This window comes from Culex quinquefasciatus, chromosome 2 (genome assembly GCF_015732765.1).
Source record: "Culex quinquefasciatus strain JHB chromosome 2, VPISU_Cqui_1.0_pri_paternal, whole genome shotgun sequence".
In the NCBI taxonomy this organism is placed as follows: Eukaryota; Metazoa; Arthropoda; class Insecta; order Diptera; family Culicidae; genus Culex; species Culex quinquefasciatus.
Genome location: NC_051862.1, coordinates 204,405,505 through 204,428,623, shown reverse-complemented (window position 1 = coordinate 204,428,623; position 23,119 = coordinate 204,405,505). Strand labels below are relative to the sequence as shown.

Genomic DNA, 23,119 nt, shown 5'->3' with positions numbered 1-23,119 from the left:
TTCACGGAGAATCGGCATTACACTTTTTGCAGTTCGATTTTACACCACCGACTAGTTTCAACCCTCGAACTGAAAAAAGTGTAAAGTGCGAACTGCAAAAAGTGTAAAAGTTACATCTTTGCCAGTTCAGGGGTCCGAACTGAAAAAGGTGTAACTTTTGGACTTAGAAAAATTTTGAAGAATCTGCGGAATCGTTTCACTCGCTGTCAAATCGGGACTTAGTGCAATTTGGATTTCGGTGGTCAGAGGAGTTGAAATGGTGAGTTTTGCCGTTTTGCCTCAGTTTGGGAACAGTGGCCGGAAAAGGCATCATTCCGGTTCCCCAGACCGGATAACCAAGAACTACGTAACAGTGAATGTTTTTGTGGCCGGATTCGGTTGAATTCTTGGTTCTTCGGTCTGGAGGAAGTGAAATTCTACCTTCCGGCAGGAGTTGACACAAAGCTGTCGGATGCGGTCAGAAAAAGTAAGATTCCGGTTCCCCCAGACCGGATAACTAAGAATTTCGGACCAATGAATATTTTTGTGGCCGGGTTCGCGTGAATTCATGGTTCTTAGGTCGGAGGGAAGTGGAGTTCTTGGTTTTTTGACTGGAGGATTTTCAGACTCAAAACTAACCCAACTTTTTTTTTACTTGTTTCCAGGTTTGGTGCTACTCGGTCAACTAGAAACGCGCAACGGAACACGGTCCGGCTCGAAAAGATGTCCTCGGCCTGTAAGTGTTGCGGGAGTTGTGTTGTGATGCCACTCAAAAAGTGGAGCTAAATTTTTGACTGCCCTTTTTCGGGGGAACCGTTTTTTTTTATCTCTTCCTGCGTCAGGGATGAAGTTATTCACCAATGCCAGCATTCCGTCGCAGGCGGCCGCCGGGTACGCCAGTGTTTGTTGGGAACCGGATCCAGAAGGACATGCTGATGGATTTGAACAAGGAGTACCTGCCGGAGATGGGCATCACGACAATGAGAGACATTATTGCCATCCAGCGCCACTCGAAGACGGTGTGCGACCAGAGTGCCCGCGACCGGGTGCTGTCCTCGCAGTCGGCAGTCGTCGAGAAGCCAGAACTGCCGGAACACTTAACCAATCTGGTTCCGGTGGCGGCGGTTTCCGCCACGCTGAGCAACCCAACCAAATCGTCGGTGTCCCGTAAGATCCTTTCTCCTCAGGAGCGCTTAAGAATTCGCTTTTAACCCTTGTTGACCTTTTCAGGCCCCAGCTCGGCGAAATCTCTACCGAGCAAATCGCGGAATGGCTTTTCCGAGAACAAAATCACACTTCCGGCTGGCGGCGGATCTTCCACGAACATTGTGCCCACCATCAACGAGGGTTCGGACAAGAAAGCATCGCTGGTCGGTAGCTTAGGCAAACGGAGTGCCGTCTTCAAACGGCTCGAGTGCAACTCCAATGAAGACGAAGAGGAGGATGGAGAATTGGACGTCGACATTGACGACGCCGGAAACGGACGGAAATCGCCGAAGAAGATGGCCTCGAAGGTCATGCTCAAGGGTATCGAGGCGCTTGGGAAGAGAAGTGCCAGTTCTGGCGGCGGCGGAGGTTCAATCTTTTCGCGGCTGGGCGAGAAGAGCAACCAGAGAGAGCAGAGTGACGGAGCGCCCGCCGGGATCCTGAAGAAGTCGCCGGTAAGTGTTGAGGATTTGGTCAAAGTCAGCCGCACTAACGTTTAAACTCTTTCAGCAACATCCCACCCGCAAACTCCCTCCCAAAACCCAGAACGTCACTCTGTTGAAGAAGATCCCTGCCAAGACGGTCACGGCAGGTGACGACCAGTCGCTCTCCTCGCGACGGCGCAGTTTTGACCGCATGAGCTCGGACAGCGAGCCGGCCAAATCCGTATCCTTCTCGAAGAGGGACGAAGTGCTCGAAATCGAATCCCATCCCATGTGCTTGCAGGATCGGGAACTCCCGTTTTGGGCACGCATAGGCGGCGGTGGCGCTAACTTCACAGCCGGGAAACGTTGATCGCCCTTACCAAACCAACAGCAAACGGAGGCGTTGATCTCCGGGTTGTTCCCGATCTGAGGAAAAGACGGTCCGGCTAAAGTGCGCCCACTTCGCGAGCAAAGTCCCAACCTGAGCCCTTTTAGTTCGTTGACAAGACCCTCGGCCGATGTTCCTGAAGACTTCCGGTCACCGATCTACGTTGGGAGGTCAATCAAAAGGTACAAAGTACAAACATCGCTTTCCCCCCATTTCATCGCTTTCTTTTTATGCTTACTTTATTGTTTGTTTCTTTCTTTGCAGAGCGACGGTGACAGCTTGAACGGGAACCGGAAGCAAGAAGCACGAGGTATCATCGGAACTCCTCCGGCTGTCCGTGACCGGAAGTACGAAAATATTCAAACCGAAAAGTACATCGAGAAGGTAAAAAACAAAGTTGAGTTGCTGAGATTTGTGTTTACTGAAAACTTGCGATTAATTTCCAGCTCTTTGTCCAGCTCCAGGAGATTTAACCAGGCAGACTTATACAGCTTTAACCTTCATAGCCCCAATCCGTGACTCAGATGCAGTCCATAAGTAGGATACTGTAGGACAAGATTACCCAAGATTTGGTGGGGTAATGCTGGATCTCATTACGGCGTCCAAACTGCTGCAGGACAGAACACCAAGGATGAAGGATCATCGAGGACAAAAGGAATTTTAGAGCCAAATTGCACCTTGGTTGACCGAGTTGCTGGACCAAGACATTGGCTAGATGATTGGCGACCTCTGAGCCGGTGATTACAGTTTCCCAGTAGGTAAACCATTCTCAAACTAATTAGATTATTAAAAATGTAAACCTTTTTACAATTCTTTGCAGGGTTAGGCTCCAAGTGAGGACAAGACAGAGCTCGGTGACGATGGTAGCGCCGAATTACCGTGACATCCGCCAAGACCGGTAGAGCCGGATAGCTATTGCGACGAGCTGAGGAAAGATAATTCGGTCAACTGGACTAGGAGCAGGCCTAGGTGTTGCCGGCCGAATCCATAATGAGACACGCCAGATCGGGAGGAGTCGGTCCAGCGATACGAGGCCATAAAGCATAACAGCAAGTTGGTGGCTGAAGGTGTCAAGGCGGTGCCGTGTGTCTGCTACCGACGAGCGTTTGCAAGGAACAGCAGGTTGAACGGCCTTCCGGTGAGCGATATAAGCTTGAATTATTTTGGAGTTAATGGTACTAATTGGTTTTTATTTTTTCTAGTTACGTGGCAGCCGGAAACACATCGTAAAAGGTGTCGTCGTGACTGTCGTTTCAACCAGTTTGGAACCTGGTTCCGGCTATTTGTGCTAAAGTTGAAGAGGTTGGAAGCTAGCCAAACCGTGGAACTAACAAGATTGTGCTGACAACGGGATACCGAGGTCTACGTTACGCCGATGGTTATAATCGATCGAACGATGTGACAACGTTGACCGGAGCGAAGAAGTTGCCATAGGAGGCCAACAAGCCGGAACCAGTTTGAGAACTTGGCACTGCCTCGAAGTGTTCTGACTGTGGCTTTCCGATATTGATCGGACACAGGCATTGTTTATAATTTATATTGTGTAAAATTGTCGAATATGTTTTTATCATTAAGTCATTGTAATCATTTTGTTAATAAACTTAAAGAAACATTGTTCAACTCATAGTTTCATTGAAATTTATTGTTCAATCTAATTTCCCTTAATAAGAATCCCAAAGCAAATGCAAAAACGCCCAAATATAGGCAACAGGCTATTTTTACCCGGTGAAACGTTTCAATTTCAATTTTACACGAAATCCAGTTCGACCCCTCTTACACGAAAGTATGTAATCGTACCTGAACTGAATTTCGTGTAATCGAACTCGATTTCGTGTAATGCCTATCCTCCGTGTTTCGTGTAAGAGGGGTCGAACTGGATTTCGTGTAAAATTGAAATTGAAACGTTTCACCGGGTAAAAATAGCCTGTTGCCTATATTTGGGCGTTTTTGCATTTGCTTTGGGATTCTTATTAAGGGAAATTAGATTGAACAATAAATTTCAATGAAACTATGAGTTGAACAATGTTTCTTTAAGTTTATTAACAAAATGATTACAATGACTTAATGATAAAAACATATTCGACAATTTTACACAATATAAATTATAAACAATGCCTGTGTCCGATCAATATCGGAAAGCCACAGTCAGAACACTTCGAGGCAGTGCCAAGTTCTCAAACTGGTTCCGGCTTGTTGGCCTCCTATGGCAACTTCTTCGCTCCGGTCAACGTTGTCACATCGTTCGATCGATTATAACCATCGGCGTAACGTAGACCTCGGTATCCCGTTGTCAGCACAATCTTGTTAGTTCCACGGTTTGGCTAGCTTCCAACCTCTTCAACTTTAGCACAAATAGCCGGAACCAGGTTCCAAACTGGTTGAAACGACAGTCACGACGACACCTTTTACGATGTGTTTCCGGCTGCCACGTAACTAGAAAAAATAAAAACCAATTAGTACCATTAACTCCAAAATAATTCAAGCTTATATCGCTCACCGGAAGGCCGTTCAACCTGCTGTTCCTTGCAAACGCTCGTCGGTAGCAGACACACGGCACCGCCTTGACACCTTCAGCCACCAACTTGCTGTTATGCTTTATGGCCTCGTATCGCTGGACCGACTCCTCCCGATCTGGCGTGTCTCATTATGGATTCGGCCGGCAACACCTAGGCCTGCTCCTAGTCCAGTTGACCGAATTATCTTTCCTCAGCTCGTCGCAATAGCTATCCGGCTCTACCGGTCTTGGCGGATGTCACGGTAATTCGGCGCTACCATCGTCACCGAGCTCTGTCTTGTCCTCACTTGGAGCCTAACCCTGCAAAGAATTGTAAAAAGGTTTACATTTTTAATAATCTAATTAGTTTGAGAATGGTTTACCTACTGGGAAACTGTAATCACCGGCTCAGAGGTCGCCAATCATCTAGCCAATGTCTTGGTCCAGCAACTCGGTCAACCAAGGTGCAATTTGGCTCTAAAATTCCTTTTGTCCTCGATGATCCTTCATCCTTGGTGTTCTGTCCTGCAGCAGTTTGGACGCCGTAATGAGATCCAGCATTACCCCACCAAATCTTGGGTAATCTTGTCCTACAGTATCCTACTTATGGACTGCATCTGAGTCACGGATTGGGGCTATGAAGGTTAAAGCTGTATAAGTCTGCCTGGTTAAATCTCCTGGAGCTGGACAAAGAGCTGGAAATTAATCGCAAGTTTTCAGTAAACACAAATCTCAGCAACTCAACTTTGTTTTTTACCTTCTCGATGTACTTTTCGGTTTGAATATTTTCGTACTTCCGGTCACGGACAGCCGGAGGAGTTCCGATGATACCTCGTGCTTCTTGCTTCCGGTTCCCGTTCAAGCTGTCACCGTCGCTCTGCAAAGAAAGAAACAAACAATAAAGTAAGCATAAAAAGAAAGCGATGAAATGGGGGGAAAGCGATGTTTGTACTTTGTACCTTTGATTGACCTCCCAACGTAGATCGGTGACCGGAAGTCTTCAGGAACATCGGCCGAGGGTCTTGTCAACGAACTAAAGGGCTCAGGTTGGGACTTTGCTCGCGAAGTGGGCGCACTTTAGCCGGACCGTCTTTTCCTCAGATCGGGAACAACCCGGAGATCAACGCCTCCGTTTGCTGTTGGTTTGGTAAGGGCGATCAACGTTTCCCGGCTGTGAAGTTAGCGCCACCGCCGCCTATGCGTGCCCAAAACGGGAGTTCCCGATCCTGCAAGCACATGGGATGGGATTCGATTTCGAGCACTTCGTCCCTCTTCGAGAAGGATACGGATTTGGCCGGCTCGCTGTCCGAGCTCATGCGGTCAAAACTGCGCCGTCGCGAGGAGAGCGACTGGTCGTCACCTGCCGTGACCGTCTTGGCAGGGATCTTCTTCAACAGAGTGACGTTCTGGGTTTTGGGAGGAGTTTGCGGGTGGGATGTTGCTGAAAGAGTTTAAACGTTAGTGCGGCTGACTTTGACCAAATCCTCAACACTTACCGGCGACTTCTTCAGGATCCCGGCGGGCGCTCCGTCACTCTGCTCTCTCTGGTTGCTCTTCTCGCCCAGCCGCGAAAAGATTGAACCTCCGCCGCCGCCAGAACTGGCACTTCTCTTCCCAAGCGCCTCGATACCCTTGAGCATGACCTTCGAGGCCATCTTCTTCGGCGATTTCCGTCCGTTTCCGGCGTCGTCAATGTCGACGTCCAATTCTCCATCCTCCTCTTCGTCTTCATTGAGTTGCACTCGAGCCGTTTGAAGACGGCACTCCGTTTGCCTAAGCTACCGACCAGCGATGCTTTCTTGTCCGAACCCTCGTTGATGGTGGGCACAATGTTCGTGGAAGATCCGCCGCCAGCCGGAAGTGTGATTTTGTTCTCGGAAAAGCCATTCCGCGATTTGCTCGGTAGAGATTTCGCCGAGCTGGGGCCTGAAAAGGTCAACAAGGGTTAAAAGCGAATTCTTAAGCGCTCCTGAGGAGAAAGGATCTTACGGGACACCGACGATTTGGTTGGGTTGCTCAGCGTGGCGGAAACCGCCGCCACCGGAACCAGATTGGTTAAGTGTTCCGGCAGTTCTGGCTTCTCGACGACTGCCGACTGCGAGGACAGCACCCGGTCGCGGGCACTCTGGTCGCACACCGTCTTCGAGTGGCGCTGGATGGCAATAATGTCTCTCATTGTCGTGATGCCCATCTCCGGCAGGTACTCCTTGTTCAAATCCATCAGCATGTCCTTCTGGATCCGGTTCCCAACAAACACTGGCGTACCCGGCGGCCGCCTGCGACGGAATGCTGGCATTGGTGAATAACTTCATCCCTGACGCAGGAAGAGATAAAAAAACGGTTCCCCGAAAAAGGGCAGTCAAAAATTTAGCTCCACTTTTTGAGTGGCATCACAACACAACTCCCGCAACACTTACAGGCCGAGGACATCTTTTCGAGCCGGACCGTGTTCCGTTGCGCGTTTCTAGTTGACCAAACCTGGAAACAAGTAAAAAAAAAGTTGGGTTAGTTTTGAGTCTGAAAATCCTCCAGTCAAAAAACCAAGAACTCCACTTCCCTCCGACCTAAGAACCATGAATTCACGCGAACCCGGCCACAAAAATATTCATTGGTCCGAAATTCTTAGTTATCCGGTCTGGGGGAACCGGAATCTTACTTTTTCTGACCGCATCCGACAGCTTTGTGTCAACTCCTGCCGGAAGGTAGAATTTCACTTCCTCCAGACCGAAGAACCAAGAATTCAACCGAATCCGGCCACAAAAACATTCACTGTTACGTAGTTCTTGGTTATCCGGTCTGGGGGAACCGGAATGATGCCTTTTCCGGCCACTGTTCCCAAACTGAGGCAAAACGGCAAAACTCACCATTTCAACTCCTCTGACCACCGAAATCCAAATTGCACTAAGTCCCGATTTGACAGCGAGTGAAACGATTCCGCAGATTCTTCAAAATTTTTCTAAGTCCAAAAGTTACACCTTTTTCAGTTCGGACCCCTGAACTGGCAAAGATGTAACTTTTACACTTTTTGCAGTTCGCACTTTACACTTTTTTCAGTTCGAGGGTTGAAACTAGTCGGTGGTGTAAAATCGAACTGCAAAAAGTGTAATGCCGATTCTCCGTGTTCTCTTTTGCGTTTGACGTTTTCTTGTTTTTCCTGCATTTTTTTTTCTTCTTTTTGTGGTGCAACTGTCAAGTTGACAGATGGGAGGGTGTTGGAGGGACAGTTGCCTCGCTTTTGTAGTTCAGCACCACCCCGACGGATTTCATCGTTAACGATTCGTTAACGCTAGCTTCAACAGCTCATTGATTCTTTAACGTTATTGCTTCGGCAAACTACTAGGCGATTCAAGGGAGATGTCGATCAAACAGAAATGTCAAGACTTTTGCATCATTCAAAGCTTATTCATCATCATCGTCCCCATTCGTTTGCAGGTTCCACTCGTCCATCAGCCTGTGGATCAACCCGTCACCCTCCGCCGGTTGTCCCGTTGCACCGCTCGCTCCCTGAAACATCTCCAGAACATCCTGCGGAAATCCGTAGTTGTTCCTTGGATTTGGCTGGATCCCGCAATCCTCTGGCAGGTAGCGAAACTCCGGCACGTCCTCCTCCTCGATCGTGGCCGTGACCGCGTCCGCATCCAGCTGGTCGTAGTCGAACGCCAGGCTGTCCGAGTGGCCCTTGCCGTACACGTTAAAGTCCATGATGACCACGTGGTCCTTGGCCGGCCGGTACACGTCGAAGACGTCTGGAAGGTTTGAGAAAGTTAGCGTAAAACTAGTTAAGACTTGTAGAAGTCCCTACAATCCTTCAGCGGGAACGCCTCCTTGATCTTCTCCTTGAACAGCGACACGATATCGCTGACGATGTCGTTCCGCTCGGTGGCAATGTGCTCGTGGTACGAGGGCCAATGCCGCGGCGAGATGGCCACCAGAGAGCGACCCTTGACGAAGCACCGGAACTCCGAGCCCGGATGGATGTCGCACCACTTCTTGAGCACCACGTGGAAGCCGCCGCCGTTGGCCGGCGACGAACGCTCGGCAAAGTCCTCCTTGCAAAAGCTGGACGCCTTGAGCAGCTGGTACGCGTCGGTGATGTCCTTGACTCTGTTGAAAAGGATTATGAATGTAAGTTGTCTAAAGAACTGATCAAGAAATTACTTCAAACTCTGCCCCAGCGTGATCCACTGGGCGTCCTTCGGACTGTGCCAGTCACTTTTGAGGAATGCCGATCCGCCCAGCTTCTCGATGGAATCGGAAAGTTTTTTACTGAATTCCGGGAAGGCGGGCAGCTCCTCCTCATCGTCGCTGAACTCATCGTTATAGGTGTTGAAGTGCTTCGTTTTGGAAGTATCGGACGAGCTTAGCACGGAGCACTCCTTTGGCAAAATGACCAAATCCTGCCGGAGATACTCCAAAACATCGTCCGGAACGGGAACGATCTGGGCCTTGATGGTGTTCTTGCGGAACTGATCGTACCAGTTGACCAGCATGCAGGCCGCCTTTTCCAGCTCGATGTTTCGCAGCAACATTGCGGTCGGAACTCACTCAACTTTTTAGAAATCTGATGAAATTTTGAGAAATCGGCGAAATCCGACTCAGAACGGTCAAAATTCCGATGCTTGTTTATTTACTCGTGTGAGAACTGTCAAACGCGGCGTGCCCGGCTCTTATCAAAAATCGACCAACCCAGCGTAAACAATCGATCAAGTTTGAACCCTTCTGCAGACTTTTGTTCTAAGCTGCAAAAATCTGCCAACGTCGTCGACGAAACCGCCAAAGCACAACAAACGAAACGTCAAAAGCTGAAATCGCCGCAACAAAAACATGTAAGTTTTCAAGTTTTTCCCCGAAAAACCCCGTAAAATCGTCAATTTCCCCCAATTTTAAGTGACCTCGCCCAGCCATGGATCGCAACAAGCCGGGTTCCAGCGGGCGCTCGTCCAAGAAGCAGATCAACCTGCCCCAAAGCGAGCTGTTTGCGTTGGGCAGCGTACCGGAGCGGAAGCGCGATGCCGTCGGGATGGCCAGTGCCGTGGCGGCCAAAAAGATCAAGCTGGCAACGGCCAGCGGAAGCGCAGGTGGGGGGAGTTCTTCCGGACTAGCTGCGTCGCTGCCTGGCAGCAGCAAGGCCTCTTCCGGCGGGGACAGTTCCAGCTCGAGCAGTGTGTTGGAGTACTGGGAGCAGATGGCGCTGGATTGCGAGTCGGTGGATCTGGTTTCGTCGGTGCTGAGTGCGATTGACCAGCAGGACAGCGACAGTGTGGTGGGGTACATTTGCGGCGCGATTAAGCTGCTGATTTCGCCAAAGTCCAAGTCGGAGTCGGTGCTGTCGCTGTCGTTGCTGTATCTGGCCAAGATCAGGCCGCATTTGTTCTGCAACGAGACGATTACGTCGGCGTTGATTGCGGTGTTGAAGCGCGACAGTCAGAACTCGTTCAAGGGGAGGAACAATCCGACGGTGCACGTTTTGGCGTGTAATTTGCTGGCGCGCGGGTACAGCGATAAGAAGCAGTGGCCGGAGTGTTTGATCCGGACGTACGTTGAGGACGCCATCAACGATCGGGTCTGGGTGGACTACGAGGAGTGTGCCCCGTTTACGGATCAGTGCGTGGCGGCGTTCGGGAGCAAGATACCTCCGAAGTGGATGTTGCAGCCGGAGCTGAGCACGTTGAATCCGACCAGCCGGGAGAACCCGATCATTGACGATGAACACTCGACCGACAGTGGGATGTTTGGGGACGCGCTGGGGAAGGATCCGGACGCGAATCCACCGCGCTTTGCGCACATTCAAGAGACGGTTGAGAAGTTGGTTGTGGAAGCGGCTAAGGATCAGCTGAATCGACGCCAGGCTCCGGATTGCTCGACCAGGAACTTCCTCAAGTTTCTTTCGCTCGCTTGTGGCATCCCAGAGGTACGGGCGTTGGCCATTCCCCGACTCGAGCTGTGGATTCACAACGGAAAGCTGATGAAACCGGCCCAGGAGCTGCTGACCTTCATCTGCTACAACGTAACCGGACAAAACTCCAAGGACCACGAAGTCCTTTCGAACCTGGTCAAAATGCGGCTCAAGACCAAACCACTGATCAACATTTTCATGATCTGTCTGAAAGAGATGATCAACTGCCAGTCGGAGATCCTCACGATGATGCTGAAATACGTCGTCCAGAACGAGCTGTCGAACGCTCGCAACCCGAACAACATGGGCATGCTGGCCACCATGTTCCAGGCCAAACCAGCCGAGTCCGCAACCCATCTGGCGGAAATCTACCAGGAATGCGTCCTCCAACGGGAAGACGTCCTCCGCACGCTGCGAGTATTCCTTCGTGAACTGGTCAAAATGCTCCGCTACGACATCCCCCTGATGGTGTTCTGCAAGGCCCTCCTTACAAACCGTGCCGACCTAACCGCCCAAGTCGCCAACTCGGAATTTCGCGACCGCATTTTCCACTCCGTCGCCGACCTCATCTGTCTGTGCATGTTCCTGTCCGTGTCGCCGCAAATCCGCGAAGCAAACGCCTCCATTCGCAGCGGACGTGAACCGAAGAGTTCCCCAGCGTTGACCACGTTCTACCAGCAAATGTCCACGATCCAGTTCGACGCCCTCACCTGGATGCACGAAATCGTCCCACTCGTCTTCAAACCTTCCCCCAATGACTTCAAACTGGCGTTCCACAAAATTCTACTCCTCGACCCTCCGGAAGCGTACGCCAAAGGCGACCAATGGCCACCGGAGCCCGAACGAGCCCCTCTCCTCCGAATGGTCTCGGAAATTCCCCTCCAACAAAACTCCATGCTGCGCATCATCCTCATCGGAATCACCAAGGAAATCCCGTTCACCGTCCCCGACACAATGGAAATCATCGAACAGCTCGTTCGCCGCGCCGGATCCCTCCGTCACATCGACTACCCCCCGCTCGAGGTCGCCAACCTGGAAATCATCGATCTCCTCTTCAAAATGTCCGAGTACCACCACCCGGACAACATCGTCCTCCCCCAAAACTACGAACCCCCCAACCTGGCCATCTCATCCCTCTACTGGAAGACCTGGATCATCCTGCTCCTAATCTCCGCCCACAACCCCGCCATGTTCGGCTCCTTCTGCTGGGAACAATACCCAATGCTCCGCACCCTCATGGAGATGTGCATCACCAACCAAATCGGCCCCACAAAACCCTCCGACGAGGAACTCCAAGTCGCCACCGCCGAAAAGGCCCAAATCCTCGAGTTCGAGAACCACCTCGCCTCGAACGCCATCACCGAGCAAAACAGCCTGCTCCTGTCCCAGCTCATCCTGATGGACCCGCGCGGCGTCGCCCGCCGACCCCCCAACCAAGTCCTCGAGCAAATCCAAACCCTCAACCAAACGCTCAAAATCGGCCACCTACTCTGTCGCTCTCGCAAACCGGACCTTCTGCTAGAAATCATCCAACGCCAGGGCACCTCCCAAATGCCCTGGCTGGCGGACCTGGTCCAGAACAGCGACGGTGACTTCAACCACCTGCCGGTGCAGTGCCTCTGCGAGTTTCTGTTGTCCAACTCGGCGACCGTGATCGTGGAGAGCAGTCGCGAAGCGGACCTGCTGATCTACCTGCAGAAGGTGATTCAGGACGAAACCGGCGAGCATCAGATCATCTGCGAGATTTTGGAGTACTTTTTGCGGCGGTTGTCGTCGTTTTCGAAGCAGTCGCGCCAGTCGGCGATCCGCGGGTTGAAGTTGCTGCTGAAGGTGAGTTACAGCTTGGTTTTTGTATTGCGATTGTTTTTAGTAGACATTTTGCGATCATTACATCACTGGTCTAAGAATTGAGACATTTGGAACGACGATCGTTGATCAAAATATTGAGTTTTTTTTATCATTGGTTTTTTTCTTAAATTTTAAATATATGTCTGAAATTTGAGTATAAATGTAGAATTTAAAAAAAAAGAAAATTAATAATGAAAAATCTAACAAATTTATAAAAGTCAATATGTCGTAAGGCTCAAAATAATAAATTCTAAACTTAAAATACTAAAATTACTATTAATATGTATTTTAACAGTTTTGTTTTAGAAAAAAAAGCTCTAATTTCTTGCCGTTCTACGCATAACTGTCCCATGTCATTTTTGGTCGATTCTGACTTTTTGTCATTTTTAGGTTTAGTTTGACATTAACTTTTCGAAAAACACATAAAATCTAGTACTTTGTTAGGAAGCTCATTAAAAACAACACCAAGTCTGTTTCTCCCATCGTTGTACTTCTACGCATGATTGTCCCTCCAAGTATTTTCCTTCGCGGAATCATTAGTTTTATAAAGTATTGTGTCTTGTTTACCTTTTGTAAAGCAAGAGAATAACAAATAAGAGTACACAAAAAGAAACACAAAAAACGGTCGAAAAATTTCAATCGCGCTTTTCTCAGTTGCACTTTTTTCAACATGGGACAATTATGCGTAGAACGGCAGTTTACATTTTCAAAATTATACCCCATTTTTTATTAAAAAAAATACAGTAATAAAACAATTCTAGCTTTCTTTTTCAAAAGGTCCTATGAACATAGAAAACAAATGGCGCATTGGTTGTTTTGAAAAAGTTAACTAAAATTCACAACAATACAAAAAAAAATTACTGTTAACAATTTGCTAAATATGTTCATCTCTAGAGTTTTTTTTTTTAATCAAAATCAAATTATTCGCTCTACAGCATTGCCTTGGCGTTCTCGATTGCGAGATTCCTAATACTCGAAACTAGGTGTCCGAAGGCTTGATTGTTGAGGCAATTGCAAACCTCTTTTTACACCTAAGCTTCCATCCACCCCGGAATTCGAACTGAAGACCTTTGGATTGTGAGTTTAACTGCCTACCAGCGACTCCACCGAGACAGGACCCAGGGAGATGACTCCTACAACTGGACTGAGCTATCGACCTAACCCTCTAGGTTAGACCGGGCGTGATCAGACAAATCTCGTCTCGAAAAATGCCACCGGGACCGTCTGGGATCGAACCCAAGCCGACTGGGTGAGAGGCAACCACGCTTACCCCTACACCACGGTCCCGGTTTTTTTAAAGGTCCTATAACCTATTGTCTTTCATATGTTTATAGGACCTATTAAAAAAAATCTAGATCTATGAAAAAGAAATTTTACGTCTTTTTCCGATATGTGTTTCAAAAGTCTAAATTTTAATCAATTGTAGAAGTTTTTTCTCTGGAATATTTATTTTTTTAAGAATTATTTGCGAAAAAACTCAAAAAACAATAAAACTTTTGATTTTTTAAATTTAGATTAAATTTAAATTAAAAATATGAAGGATTGAAAAAAATTTCAAATTTGATAAAATTTCTTGAAAATCAAATAGAATATTTTTTTTATTGAAATGTATTTAAAAAAAATTAGATCGTTTTTTTATAGTCATTATATTTTTTCAACTTAAACTTATTTAGAGTTTTTTTATTTTAAATGTCAAAAAATTAATACTTAAAATAAAACTTAAGAATTGTTTATTTAGATTAAATTTAAATGAACCAAAACTGAGAATTTTAAATTGTCACAAACTTTTTTGTAAATCGCTTTTAAAAACATTAATTTAAAAGCATTACTTACAATTACTTAAAATTGAAAATAATAGATTTTGATATTTGTCACTTTAAAAATCTTAAATTTTTTAGAAGCTTATTTTTTTTTTAATTTTTAGATATTGTTAGAACAGAAAAACATAAAGCATTAGAACATTAACCTCAGTCTGTGCTTAAACATTAGAACAAATTTAAATATTTAAAAACTGAGAATTTTAAATCGTCATAAACTTCAATAGTATTTTTTTAATCAAACAGAATTAAAAAAAAAATAATAGCGTTTATATGATTAAAATATTAGGATTTTTTTAAAATCTGTAATTTTTGAAAAAGGTTTCATTGTTTTTTAATGTTTATTTTATATTTTAAATAAGGACCATCCATAAACCAGTGATTTTTTTCCGAGATCATGGGATAATCGAGTCTGGCCTGTATATTGAAATTCAAAAACATAGAACTTTACAATTTTCAAATTCACAGTAAATTTAAATATGAAAAACTCTAAAACATCACAGGCTTAGAAAGTGTTTAAATAAAACCTTTCAAATGCATTTAAAAAAGAATTTAAACAAGTAACAATTACCGAATTATTGGTATTTAAACAATTTAAATATAAAAAAATTGAGAATTTTTAAAGCGTCACTTGTTTATCTTTTGAATTTTCTGAAAATAAATTCAGAACCAGATTATCCGAAAGAAATTCGAAATTATTGCCGGGTCTTGGGATAATCGACGATGTATTTGTTGTTCCGTTTTGAACTCTTGAATTCCTGAGCTTTTCTTTGGTTTTCAAATTAAAGTTCATGTTCAGTTCGTTGCAAAACAAAAATAATAATAATAGCAAAGCAAAACTAGAAACATGTTTGAGTTATTTTATAAAAGTCATTTTAAGTAAACAATATTTTACATTGACGATGTGAAGTATTTTACCAAGATTTTTAATTTTAATTGTTTATTTTTCGATTTTTAAAATTAATTGATTTTATTTTAATAAAAATCAGTCCGGCAAATAAAATTATATTTTTTAGGCAGTTTGAATATTTTAAAAATGATCTAAATGTTTAGATTTTAGTTTTTGTTCATGAGCATGAGCATGAGAGATCACCCATGGTTGCCCCTCCGTTGCTGAACAAAACCGTAATATCCTTTCAGCACTACTGATCATAGTCTTCGACGATCTAGTGGTGTTTCCCTTATCAACAGCATGTATGAATGCGCTGAAAAGATAAAACACCATGATTGCCAAAACTAGATCAGTTGCGAATAGGTAACAGTCATTGGCCACCAACGGCGCCCGCCATGTCAGTTTGTAGATCTCGATTTTAAGGGACGGGAATGTTAGTTAGCGCAGGTTGCTACTAGGGCAGCTGATTTACTCTGTGCTTACACCCCACAAGCGCCAGGAACCTGAAAATTTGTTAGTAGGATAGGGTGTTTGGTCAGGATTCATCATAGAAGATGACGATGCGACCCAAAATCATATCGTTTGTTGAAAGGTATTATATATTATGCTCAAGGCAAGCAATCGGATGCTGCGGATGAGACATTTCCCGTTTATCTGTTGTTAAATTTTAAATGAAATGGTTTAGTCTTAGACAGCCGGCTGTGGAAAGATAGAAATAAAATCATTTGTAATTAAAGAATGAAGGATTAAACAGTAACTTTTAACATGAGATGATTTTACGAGTTTTAAATGATTGATGTTTAGTTAGGTACTGATTAACGGTGCGATCGACGAGTTTCGATGTGTATCGAGCTGAAATGTTATGATAAGGCTTTGTTGTTGTTGCACACCGACGACGAACGCGAAAAATCTTACGACCCTACGGAAAGGAATCGCAAATCTGACTGTTTAGATTTTAGTTTTTGAATAGACGATCTTCGATCGTTTGAAATCAAAAAATCGCTTGAAATTTTAACAAACCAGTTTGAATTGTAACTAATGATTTTTTTTATCCAGGTCTTCCAAGAGGACAACGACCCGGTCCCCATCGAGAGCAACAACTCCGACTGGCTTCTTCGCTACCTCCCCACAATCCCGCACTTTGTCTACGTCCGGCCAAATGTGGTCGTCCAACTGCGCGCCGCCTGCCAGGTCGAAAACATCCCCGAACTGGTCATGGTGTACATCCAGTTTATCGCGGCGCACACTTCCCTCGACTCGGAACCGGACATGCTGGAGCACGTGATGGACATGTCGCATCTGATCGTTGAACGCAGCACCATCTTTTCGCACATCATCCCGACGGTCACCGACCAGAGTGAGACGCGCGTCCAAACACTGAACTGTCTGTTTGTGATGTTCAACAACTTTTTGATCAAGTTGCGCGAGTACAAGATCACGCAGGCGTTTACGGAGTATCCGGATCTGCTGCTGGTGCAGTTTGCGGACGAAACGCAGTGCCACATCCATCTGAACATCATCCAGGGCTTCGTGATCTTGCTGACCCACTCGGCGTTCATTCCGATGGCGGCGCAGATTCTGGACTATTGGTTCCCGGAGGGAGCACCGCCGCCGCAGGCGTTCACCATCGACACGTCGGAGCCGGTTCAGATTCTGCCCGATTGGCTCAAGCTGAAGATGATTCGGAGCAACGTGGATCGGCTGGTGGACGCGGCGTTGATTGGGCTGACGCCGGATCAGATCGTGCTGTTTGTGCAGAACTTTGGAACGCCGATCAACTCGATGTCGAAGCTGTTGGCGTTGTTGGATCGCGCCGTGATCGAGCAGTTTGAAGCGGTCAACAGTGCCATTCTGCACAAGAAGTATCTGGCACAGCTGGTGGAAATTCAACAGGCTCGGGGTGCGAAGAACGGACACATTTCGATTCAGGCGCTGGAGTTGGACAACCAGTCGATCGGGGATCCGCCGATGATGACGGTGACCGTGATGCAGCCGATGAACGTTGATTTTGGGGAGGAAAGAGTGCGAACCATTTCGGAGCAGAGCAAACCTGCCTCCAAGGGGAAGGAGATTGAGGAGGCGGTTGAGATCATCCTGACTCATCCGGTCATCAGCCAGCCGAATATGGCAAAGTATCGCAAGCTGATTCAACGGCTGATGGTCGGTGGGAAGTCAGCGAAATCACAGGAGTACACCGCCAACAAGGTGCTCAACTATTTGGGTCGGTTGGTTAAGAGTTCACAGGGTCAGTACCTGGTCAAGAACTGGGTCCAGAATCCGCAGATGTGTTGCTTCTTCCGGTCGCTGCTGGAGATTGCGCCGGAAAAGTTCGAGAACCTGAACTATCTGCTGCACGTGCTGGACGAGATTATCAAGTTTATGAACCCCGCGCCAAACACGGTGTTGCTGCAGGTTAGTTGGATTTTCTCGTTGATTTACAGAGTGTTAATTCCGAATGTTTTTGTATTGCAGATTCTTGTAGGCAAACGTGCCCAGTTGATCAAGGTCGCCCAGAAGGACACCTTTCAGACGCAGTCGCAGTCCCAGAACCTTCTGCAAGTCCTTTCGACCACGAAATCTTCAGAAGTGGAGAAAAAGGGCAAGCAACAGCTGCGTCAAACCGACAGCGACGAAATGATCAACGTGATCTCCACCATGCTGAAAAACTGGAAGGGCGTCAAGTCGGAGTCCGCGTCCGCAGAGCTGCAGTACGACAAGCGTGGTCTGCTGGTGGATTGGCTGGCCGAGGCCGACTCCGAGCTGGTGCACGTCAACAAGGAGCAGCAGATGGACATGCTGTTCAACAAGGCACTGCCAGACTTTCGGCCGTATCTGCTCTCGTTGATGAGCCACCAGGTGAGCTGGGCAACGCTGCACCAGACGGTGGAAGTGCTGATGGAGAAGTTCAACCCGAGCTACGATCCCTGCTCGGTGCTGGACTTTATCGACACGTTGACGCGCAATCCCAAGCTGTGGCAGGGACGGGACAAGGCCGTTCCCAAGCACGAACAGGCCGAGTACGTGGTGATGCTGAGTGAGGGGCAGGTTAGGACGTTTATTGACTATGTGCTGGCTGAGGAAGACCGGGACAAGATGAGCCAGCGCGTCAAGTTGCTTGTGCAGTGCATCAGCTCCAAGTACGATTATTTGAATTCGATGGTCGAGTATGCGGATGGGAAGAAAGATCCGGCAGCGAAGCTGTTCCTGCAGCATCTCTATTTGAATATTCCGCCTATGAAGTTTCTGATGCCGCACGTCAAGGCTGTTTACGACGCGGATGTTCGCAACGAAATTGGTTGCGTTGGGGATAAGTTTTCGTACTACATCTTGACTACGATCGCTTGCCTGTCGAATCCGCGCGACTTCCAGCAGATGTCTGCCGAAATGGAGCTGATCGTGCGGAAGTTGGCCGCTTCCCATCCGGTTTTGCTGCTGCGCCAGCTCTCCGTTCTTGCTACCCTACTCCAGGGAAGAGCTCACATGGACTTGCAGGTTCTCCGCGCCGAATATCACTTCCACCTGTTCCATCTGGTCATGGGAATTTTGGAACTGCTTCAACCACTCGTCTTCGAGGACAGTTACAGCGTTGGATTGCAAAACGCCCTCGACTGCTACTTCGCTCTGCTTAGAAATCACGGCAACGTCAAGGAAACTTACACCCTAATCTACCGCTTCATGGAGTTCCTGCAAGCTTATATCGCAGCGAACCCCAAATCAGCCACCATCTTCATCCAACAATACTTCGACCTGCTGAACGACCTGGCCCAACAGCACTACGACCTACAATCCCTCCAACAGCTCGTCCAAGGTCTGTCAATGCTCAAACAACGCACCCCACTCGCCATCGCCGAACCACAGCAAACCCCAGCAGAACCAACCCCCGGAACATCCAAGGACGTCAAGAAACCAACCCCGGACCAGCACCAATCCGCCACCGCCGTCATGATGACCCCGTACGTCAAAAACGAAATCCTGCCCCAGCACTGGCTCGAACTCACCCACGCGCTCCGATCCCGCGACATCGACGACATCTCAATGCCCCTCCTCGAAGTGGACGCCCTCACCGTCAAGCGACCCGCCCTCCTCGAGGACGTCTTCGACGACGTAATCCGCTTCCTGACCCATCACTCCGGCTCGATCCGGCAAACCGCCCACTCGCTGGTAACCCGTTGGCTCAAGCAGAACCCCGGCAACTTCTCCACCAACAGTACCGCCCTGACGGCCTTTGTGGGCTGTCTGTACCACGAGGATGTGGCGGTGGTGCAGAGCGCGCTGGACAAGACAACGGAGTACGTGCTGTGTCTGCAGGAGTACGCGCCGCAGATTTTGGTCACGTTGTTCAATCTGGGCATCGGGTGCAAGATCAACACGTACACGGCGATTCGGCGGTGCGTGCAGGCCGTCAAGAAGCAGCATGCTTGTTAGAGGTGTGGGGGGAAGATGATTGACATTTGGAACAATTTTGGAATAAAGTATTGGATCAGTCGTTGAGAATCTTTTATTTCTTTTGTAGATAAGATCAGCGTGATGGTTATTGCACTCAAACGAAATATTTCCACCGAGTATGGAAACGAACTGGATATTCAATAAGTGTGAATCGATATTTTTTAACTATAATTTGATTAAATTTTGTCAAAGTTACAGTCATTTTAAGATTTTTGACATTTTTGGAGATGCTAGTTTTATATGTACTAACAACCCTTGAAAATTTCAGGCAGATTGGTGAGACCGATGCGAGATGGGTATGCTTTGCTCGTGAATTCGCTTTTAAGAATTCTGGATTTTTGGAACAAGAAAAATTGACTTCTTTAATCTTGATTTTTTAATTTTCCACTTTTTTGAAATTTAAGAAATTTTAAAAATTTATTTTTTAAATCGCATTCTTAAAATTTTAAAATATTTGAAAAAAAAGGTTAGTTATGAAAATTTACCTTTCTTTTGGAAAATCAACAACAACAAACTTTTCCGGAGAATGTAAATGTGAAAATATTGTAGAAAAAAACCGTTTTAAAGCCTAAAATCATATTTTCATCCAAACTTTAGAAAATACGGGTATTTAAACCAGAGAAAAAACTAGTAAAATTCTTGAAGTTTTTAGAATTCCTGAAATTCTTGATTTTTTTTTTTTCAAATAACTTTTTATCTTTTTTGAAAATTTTTAGATCTTTTTAATTTCTGGAACTTAAAAAAATATTATTTATTACTTTGGCAAATACGGATACTTAAAATCGAGAAAACAAAACTAGTGAATTTGTTAAAGTTTTTAAAATTCCTGAAAATCTTGAAAGACATGTTTTTTTAAATAATTTTTATTTATTTTTTTAATTTTAAAATTTCAAAGCTTTTTTAAAACTTTGAAATCAAAAAAAAATTTTTTTTGAATTTCTGGAGCTTAAAAAAAATATTTATTACTTTGGCAAATACGGGTATTTACACCCGAAAAAAAAATTAGTGATATTGTTAAAGTTTTTAAAATTCATCAAATTACAGATTTTTTTATTATTTTTTATCTTTTTTGAACATTTTTAGATGTTAAAACTTTTGAAATATTTTTTTTAAATGAAAAGAATTTTTTTTCTGCGACTTTAAAATTTTATTTATTTCTCAAGCAAATACGGATAATTACCCGAGTAAAAAAAAAAACTAGTGAATATCTTAATGATTTTAAAATTTCAGAAATTCTTATTTTTACCTTTTTTGAAAAATTTAAGATTTCAAAATTTTTTAAACTTTTTAGGCTGTTGCAAATATTTTTCAAAGTAGGGGGGCAAATTTTTTTTTTCAAAAATCTTAAAAATTTTAATAAAAATAGAAGTTAAATCAACTTCATATTTAGCATGTTGGGCTGGTTTAAAAGTATTTTGAATTTTTATGAAATTCCAATGTATTTCAATGTCCACCGCAAAAACTCTCCCCCCCCCCCCCTCGACTTTGGTCAGAGTCGAGGGACATAAACTTCAAAAAATATTTGCAACGGCCTTAAATAAACATTATTTATTTTCTGAATTTCTGTACTGTGAAACATTTTTTTGTGTTTCCTAAAATGTGTGATATTTGTTAAACTTCTGAAATTATTAAAAATTTCAAAATATCTTAAATGTTAGTACCGTCATCAGGGGTGAAATTGGGTCATACAAATTTCAGCATTTTTGTATGACCCAATCTCACCCCGCAGACCCAATGTCACCCCTGATGACGGTTATTGAAGAAAATAATTTTTTTTAAATGGTTAAAATTTCTTAAATTTCTGGAAATTGTGAAATTTAAAAAAAATTGTGAACATGAAACTGAAAATTTTCTAAACTTAAATTTTTAAAACATTTGAAATTATTTTTTTGAAATTGAAAATTGCTGAATATTAAATAATTTTTATAAATTATTATTTGAAATTTTTAAACACATTTAAGAAACGTTTAAATTTTTTAAAGACATATTTGACATTTTTTAAATCTTAAAAACTTATAATTTAAAAAATATATATACCCAGTTTTTTTATAAATTTTAATAACAAAAAAAAATTTTTTCAATGAAATTTTATTTTTTTATGTTTGAATCTTTAAAATTAATTGAAATATCGAATATCGAGATTATCTTGAACGTAAGTCGAAATTTGTCAATGCAATGGAAGATCGACCTTTTAAAAAGCTAGAGTTTTTTTTTAGAGGTCCAACAAACCAATTGTCGTTTTTTTTTTTGCTTTTTTGATTTTTGGGTGTTTTTGATTATCTTTGACTCAAAACGGTTTCAAAAACACCCAAATGCCAAAAAAATACTCTTTTAACAAAAACTTCAGAAATTTGTCTAATCCAAGCAACCCAACCCAACCATCTCGAAATCTCCCCAACCTGTCACCCACGATGGCTCCCAGCCGCTCGATCCGGCACCGCCCTGCCGACAAAATGGCCCAACTCCTCGCCCAAAGCCCCACCCGCAACGACCCAAGTTCCAACTACCAAGCCACCTTTCTGCCCTCCCCATCGGAAATCTACCTGTCCGCCCAGAAGGAACGCCCCACAATCGACTACAGCACCCAGGTCAAGCCGCTGCTCGAGGTGGATCCGGGGAAACAATCTTTGCTGGACCGCCTTCGCACCAAGATTGATGAGGCGTGCCAGCGCAAGGGTCGGTTTCCGCCCACGGGTCAGCAGCGCGAACTTGGGACGGTTCGCGATTTGGGCGTGACGAGACGGCTGACGCACGGCGTTGTGACCAACTTGGGGGAGGATATGAGGACGGTGCTGTTTCCTGGGGAGGAGGAGGAGGTTGAGAAAGCGGTTGATGTCGAGTTGGAGCGGTTGAAGGGGAAGGTTCATGGGGCGTTGTCCAGAAGTGATCCGACTGGGGGACGAACGTTGAAGGCGCTGAGGTATGAGAGGTGTGATGGGGGGAAGTTGGAGGAGGCGGGTTTGAAGAAGGTGATGCGGAGGGTTCCGGAGCGGAAGGAGAAGGCACAGAGGAAGCCTTCAAATTTGATTGTTAACCAAGATATTGACGAGGAGTTTTTGAAAGCGCAAGAAGCGTTGGGATACCTACGAGCTGTAAGAGCTAGATTAGTCAAGAGGAACAAATCCGCTGTGGATATTTGTCGAAAGCAGGTAGCTAAGTTAAGTGACTTGAATGCTGCAGTTGATTTGCTGAAAACGAACTCTGGAGTACCGATTCAAGTAGCGAAGCTGGAACCTCTCATCAAACTGTTGAACATTAGTACTGAGAATTTAGATCGCTTTTGGGATTTGTTTGATCACCAAGTCCAGCTGTCAACCTTCAAAATTGGAAGTTTCATAAAACCATTCCAAGATCTTTGTCTCCCCGAAGAGTCATCCCGTCCCAAAGAAGACAAAAACGACAATTATCAGGAATCACTGCAACACCGGCTAAAGCTTCAAAAGTTCAAAGATTTCGACACGGCCGCCGACCTGATTGCCCCCAAGCCGGGAACGCCGTTTGGCCTGAGTCACGTGGACTACTTTTTGCCGCGAACGAAGGAGGAAATCAAGACCATCTTTCGTAACTTTGACCTGTCGGAGCGCGCCTTCGAGGACGCTTGGCGGGTGGCACGAGCGCGCGAGAGCTGCCCCATGAACAAGGTGTCGGCGGAGAACTTTAAGGACGTTCTGCACGAGAAGAACATTCGGCTGGTGGGGACATTTCTTTCGCAATAAACCGAACTAAAA

At 45.5% G+C, this 23,119-nt stretch overlaps 3 protein-coding genes, 1 long non-coding RNA gene and 1 pseudogene across 4 annotated transcripts; 2 read left to right on the top strand and 3 right to left on the bottom strand.

The window, feature by feature from the left end:
- The first annotated feature begins 318 nt into the window (after nt 1-318).
- Nucleotides 319-2,639, top strand: LOC6046397 (uncharacterized protein C19orf47). Its single transcript, XM_038257388.1, is given in 8 exon segments — nt 319-466; nt 645-715; nt 822-876; nt 878-1,146; nt 1,210-1,640; nt 1,696-2,180; nt 2,263-2,382; nt 2,445-2,639. Coding segments are annotated over 5 exon segments (1,053 nt in total). The 5' UTR covers nt 319-466; nt 645-702; the 3' UTR covers nt 1,981-2,180; nt 2,263-2,382; nt 2,445-2,639.
- Nucleotides 2,640-3,995: 1,356 nt separating this feature from the next.
- LOC119767819 lies at nt 3,996-4,998 on the bottom strand. Its single transcript, XR_005277727.1, has 3 exons — nt 4,876-4,998; nt 4,496-4,813; nt 3,996-4,431 (listed from the first exon to the last, which is right to left on the bottom strand). It is a non-coding gene; the product is annotated as an uncharacterized LOC119767819 (long non-coding RNA).
- A 536-nt stretch (nt 4,999-5,534) lies between these two features.
- On the bottom strand, nt 5,535-6,922 carry LOC6052133 (annotated as a pseudogene).
- A 951-nt stretch (nt 6,923-7,873) lies between these two features.
- Nucleotides 7,874-9,148, bottom strand: LOC6034383 (cell division cycle protein 123 homolog). The gene is made up of 3 exons (XM_001844649.2): nt 8,651-9,148; nt 8,295-8,596; nt 7,874-8,238 (listed from the first exon to the last, which is right to left on the bottom strand). The coding sequence occupies exons 1-3, from the start codon at nt 9,019-9,021 to the stop codon at nt 7,892-7,894; spliced, it is 1,020 nt and encodes a 339-aa protein (XP_001844701.2). The 5' UTR covers nt 9,022-9,148; the 3' UTR covers nt 7,874-7,891.
- Nucleotides 9,149-9,211: 63 nt separating this feature from the next.
- Nucleotides 9,212-19,439, top strand: LOC6034384 (integrator complex subunit 1). Its single transcript, XM_038257386.1, has 4 exons — nt 9,212-9,318; nt 9,381-12,218; nt 16,002-17,357; nt 17,418-19,439. Exons 2-4 carry the CDS (start codon nt 9,396-9,398, stop codon nt 19,368-19,370), a joined length of 6,132 nt encoding a protein of 2,043 aa, XP_038113314.1. The 5' UTR covers nt 9,212-9,318; nt 9,381-9,395; the 3' UTR covers nt 19,371-19,439.
- The last annotated feature ends 3,680 nt before the right edge of the window (nt 19,440-23,119 follow it).

Coding starts and splice junctions, on each gene's coding strand:
- LOC6034383 (XM_001844649.2), bottom strand. CDS start 9,021: ATGTTGCTGCGAAACATCGAGCTGGAAAAGGCGGCCTGCATGCTGGTC. Junction 8,597..8,650: donor ACGCTGGGGCAGAGTTTGAA/GTAATTTCTTGA, acceptor CCTTTTCAACAG/AGTCAAGGACATCACCGACG. Junction 8,239..8,294: donor GGCGTTCCCGCTGAAGGATT/GTAGGGACTTCT, acceptor CAAACCTTCCAG/ACGTCTTCGACGTGTACCGG.
- LOC6034384 (XM_038257386.1), top strand. CDS start 9,396: ATGGATCGCAACAAGCCGGGTTCCAGCGGGCGCTCGTCCAAGAAGCAG. Junction 12,219..16,001: donor GGTTGAAGTTGCTGCTGAAG/GTGAGTTACAGC, acceptor TTTTTTATCCAG/GTCTTCCAAGAGGACAACGA. Junction 17,358..17,417: donor CAAACACGGTGTTGCTGCAG/GTTAGTTGGATT, acceptor TTTGTATTGCAG/ATTCTTGTAGGCAAACGTGC.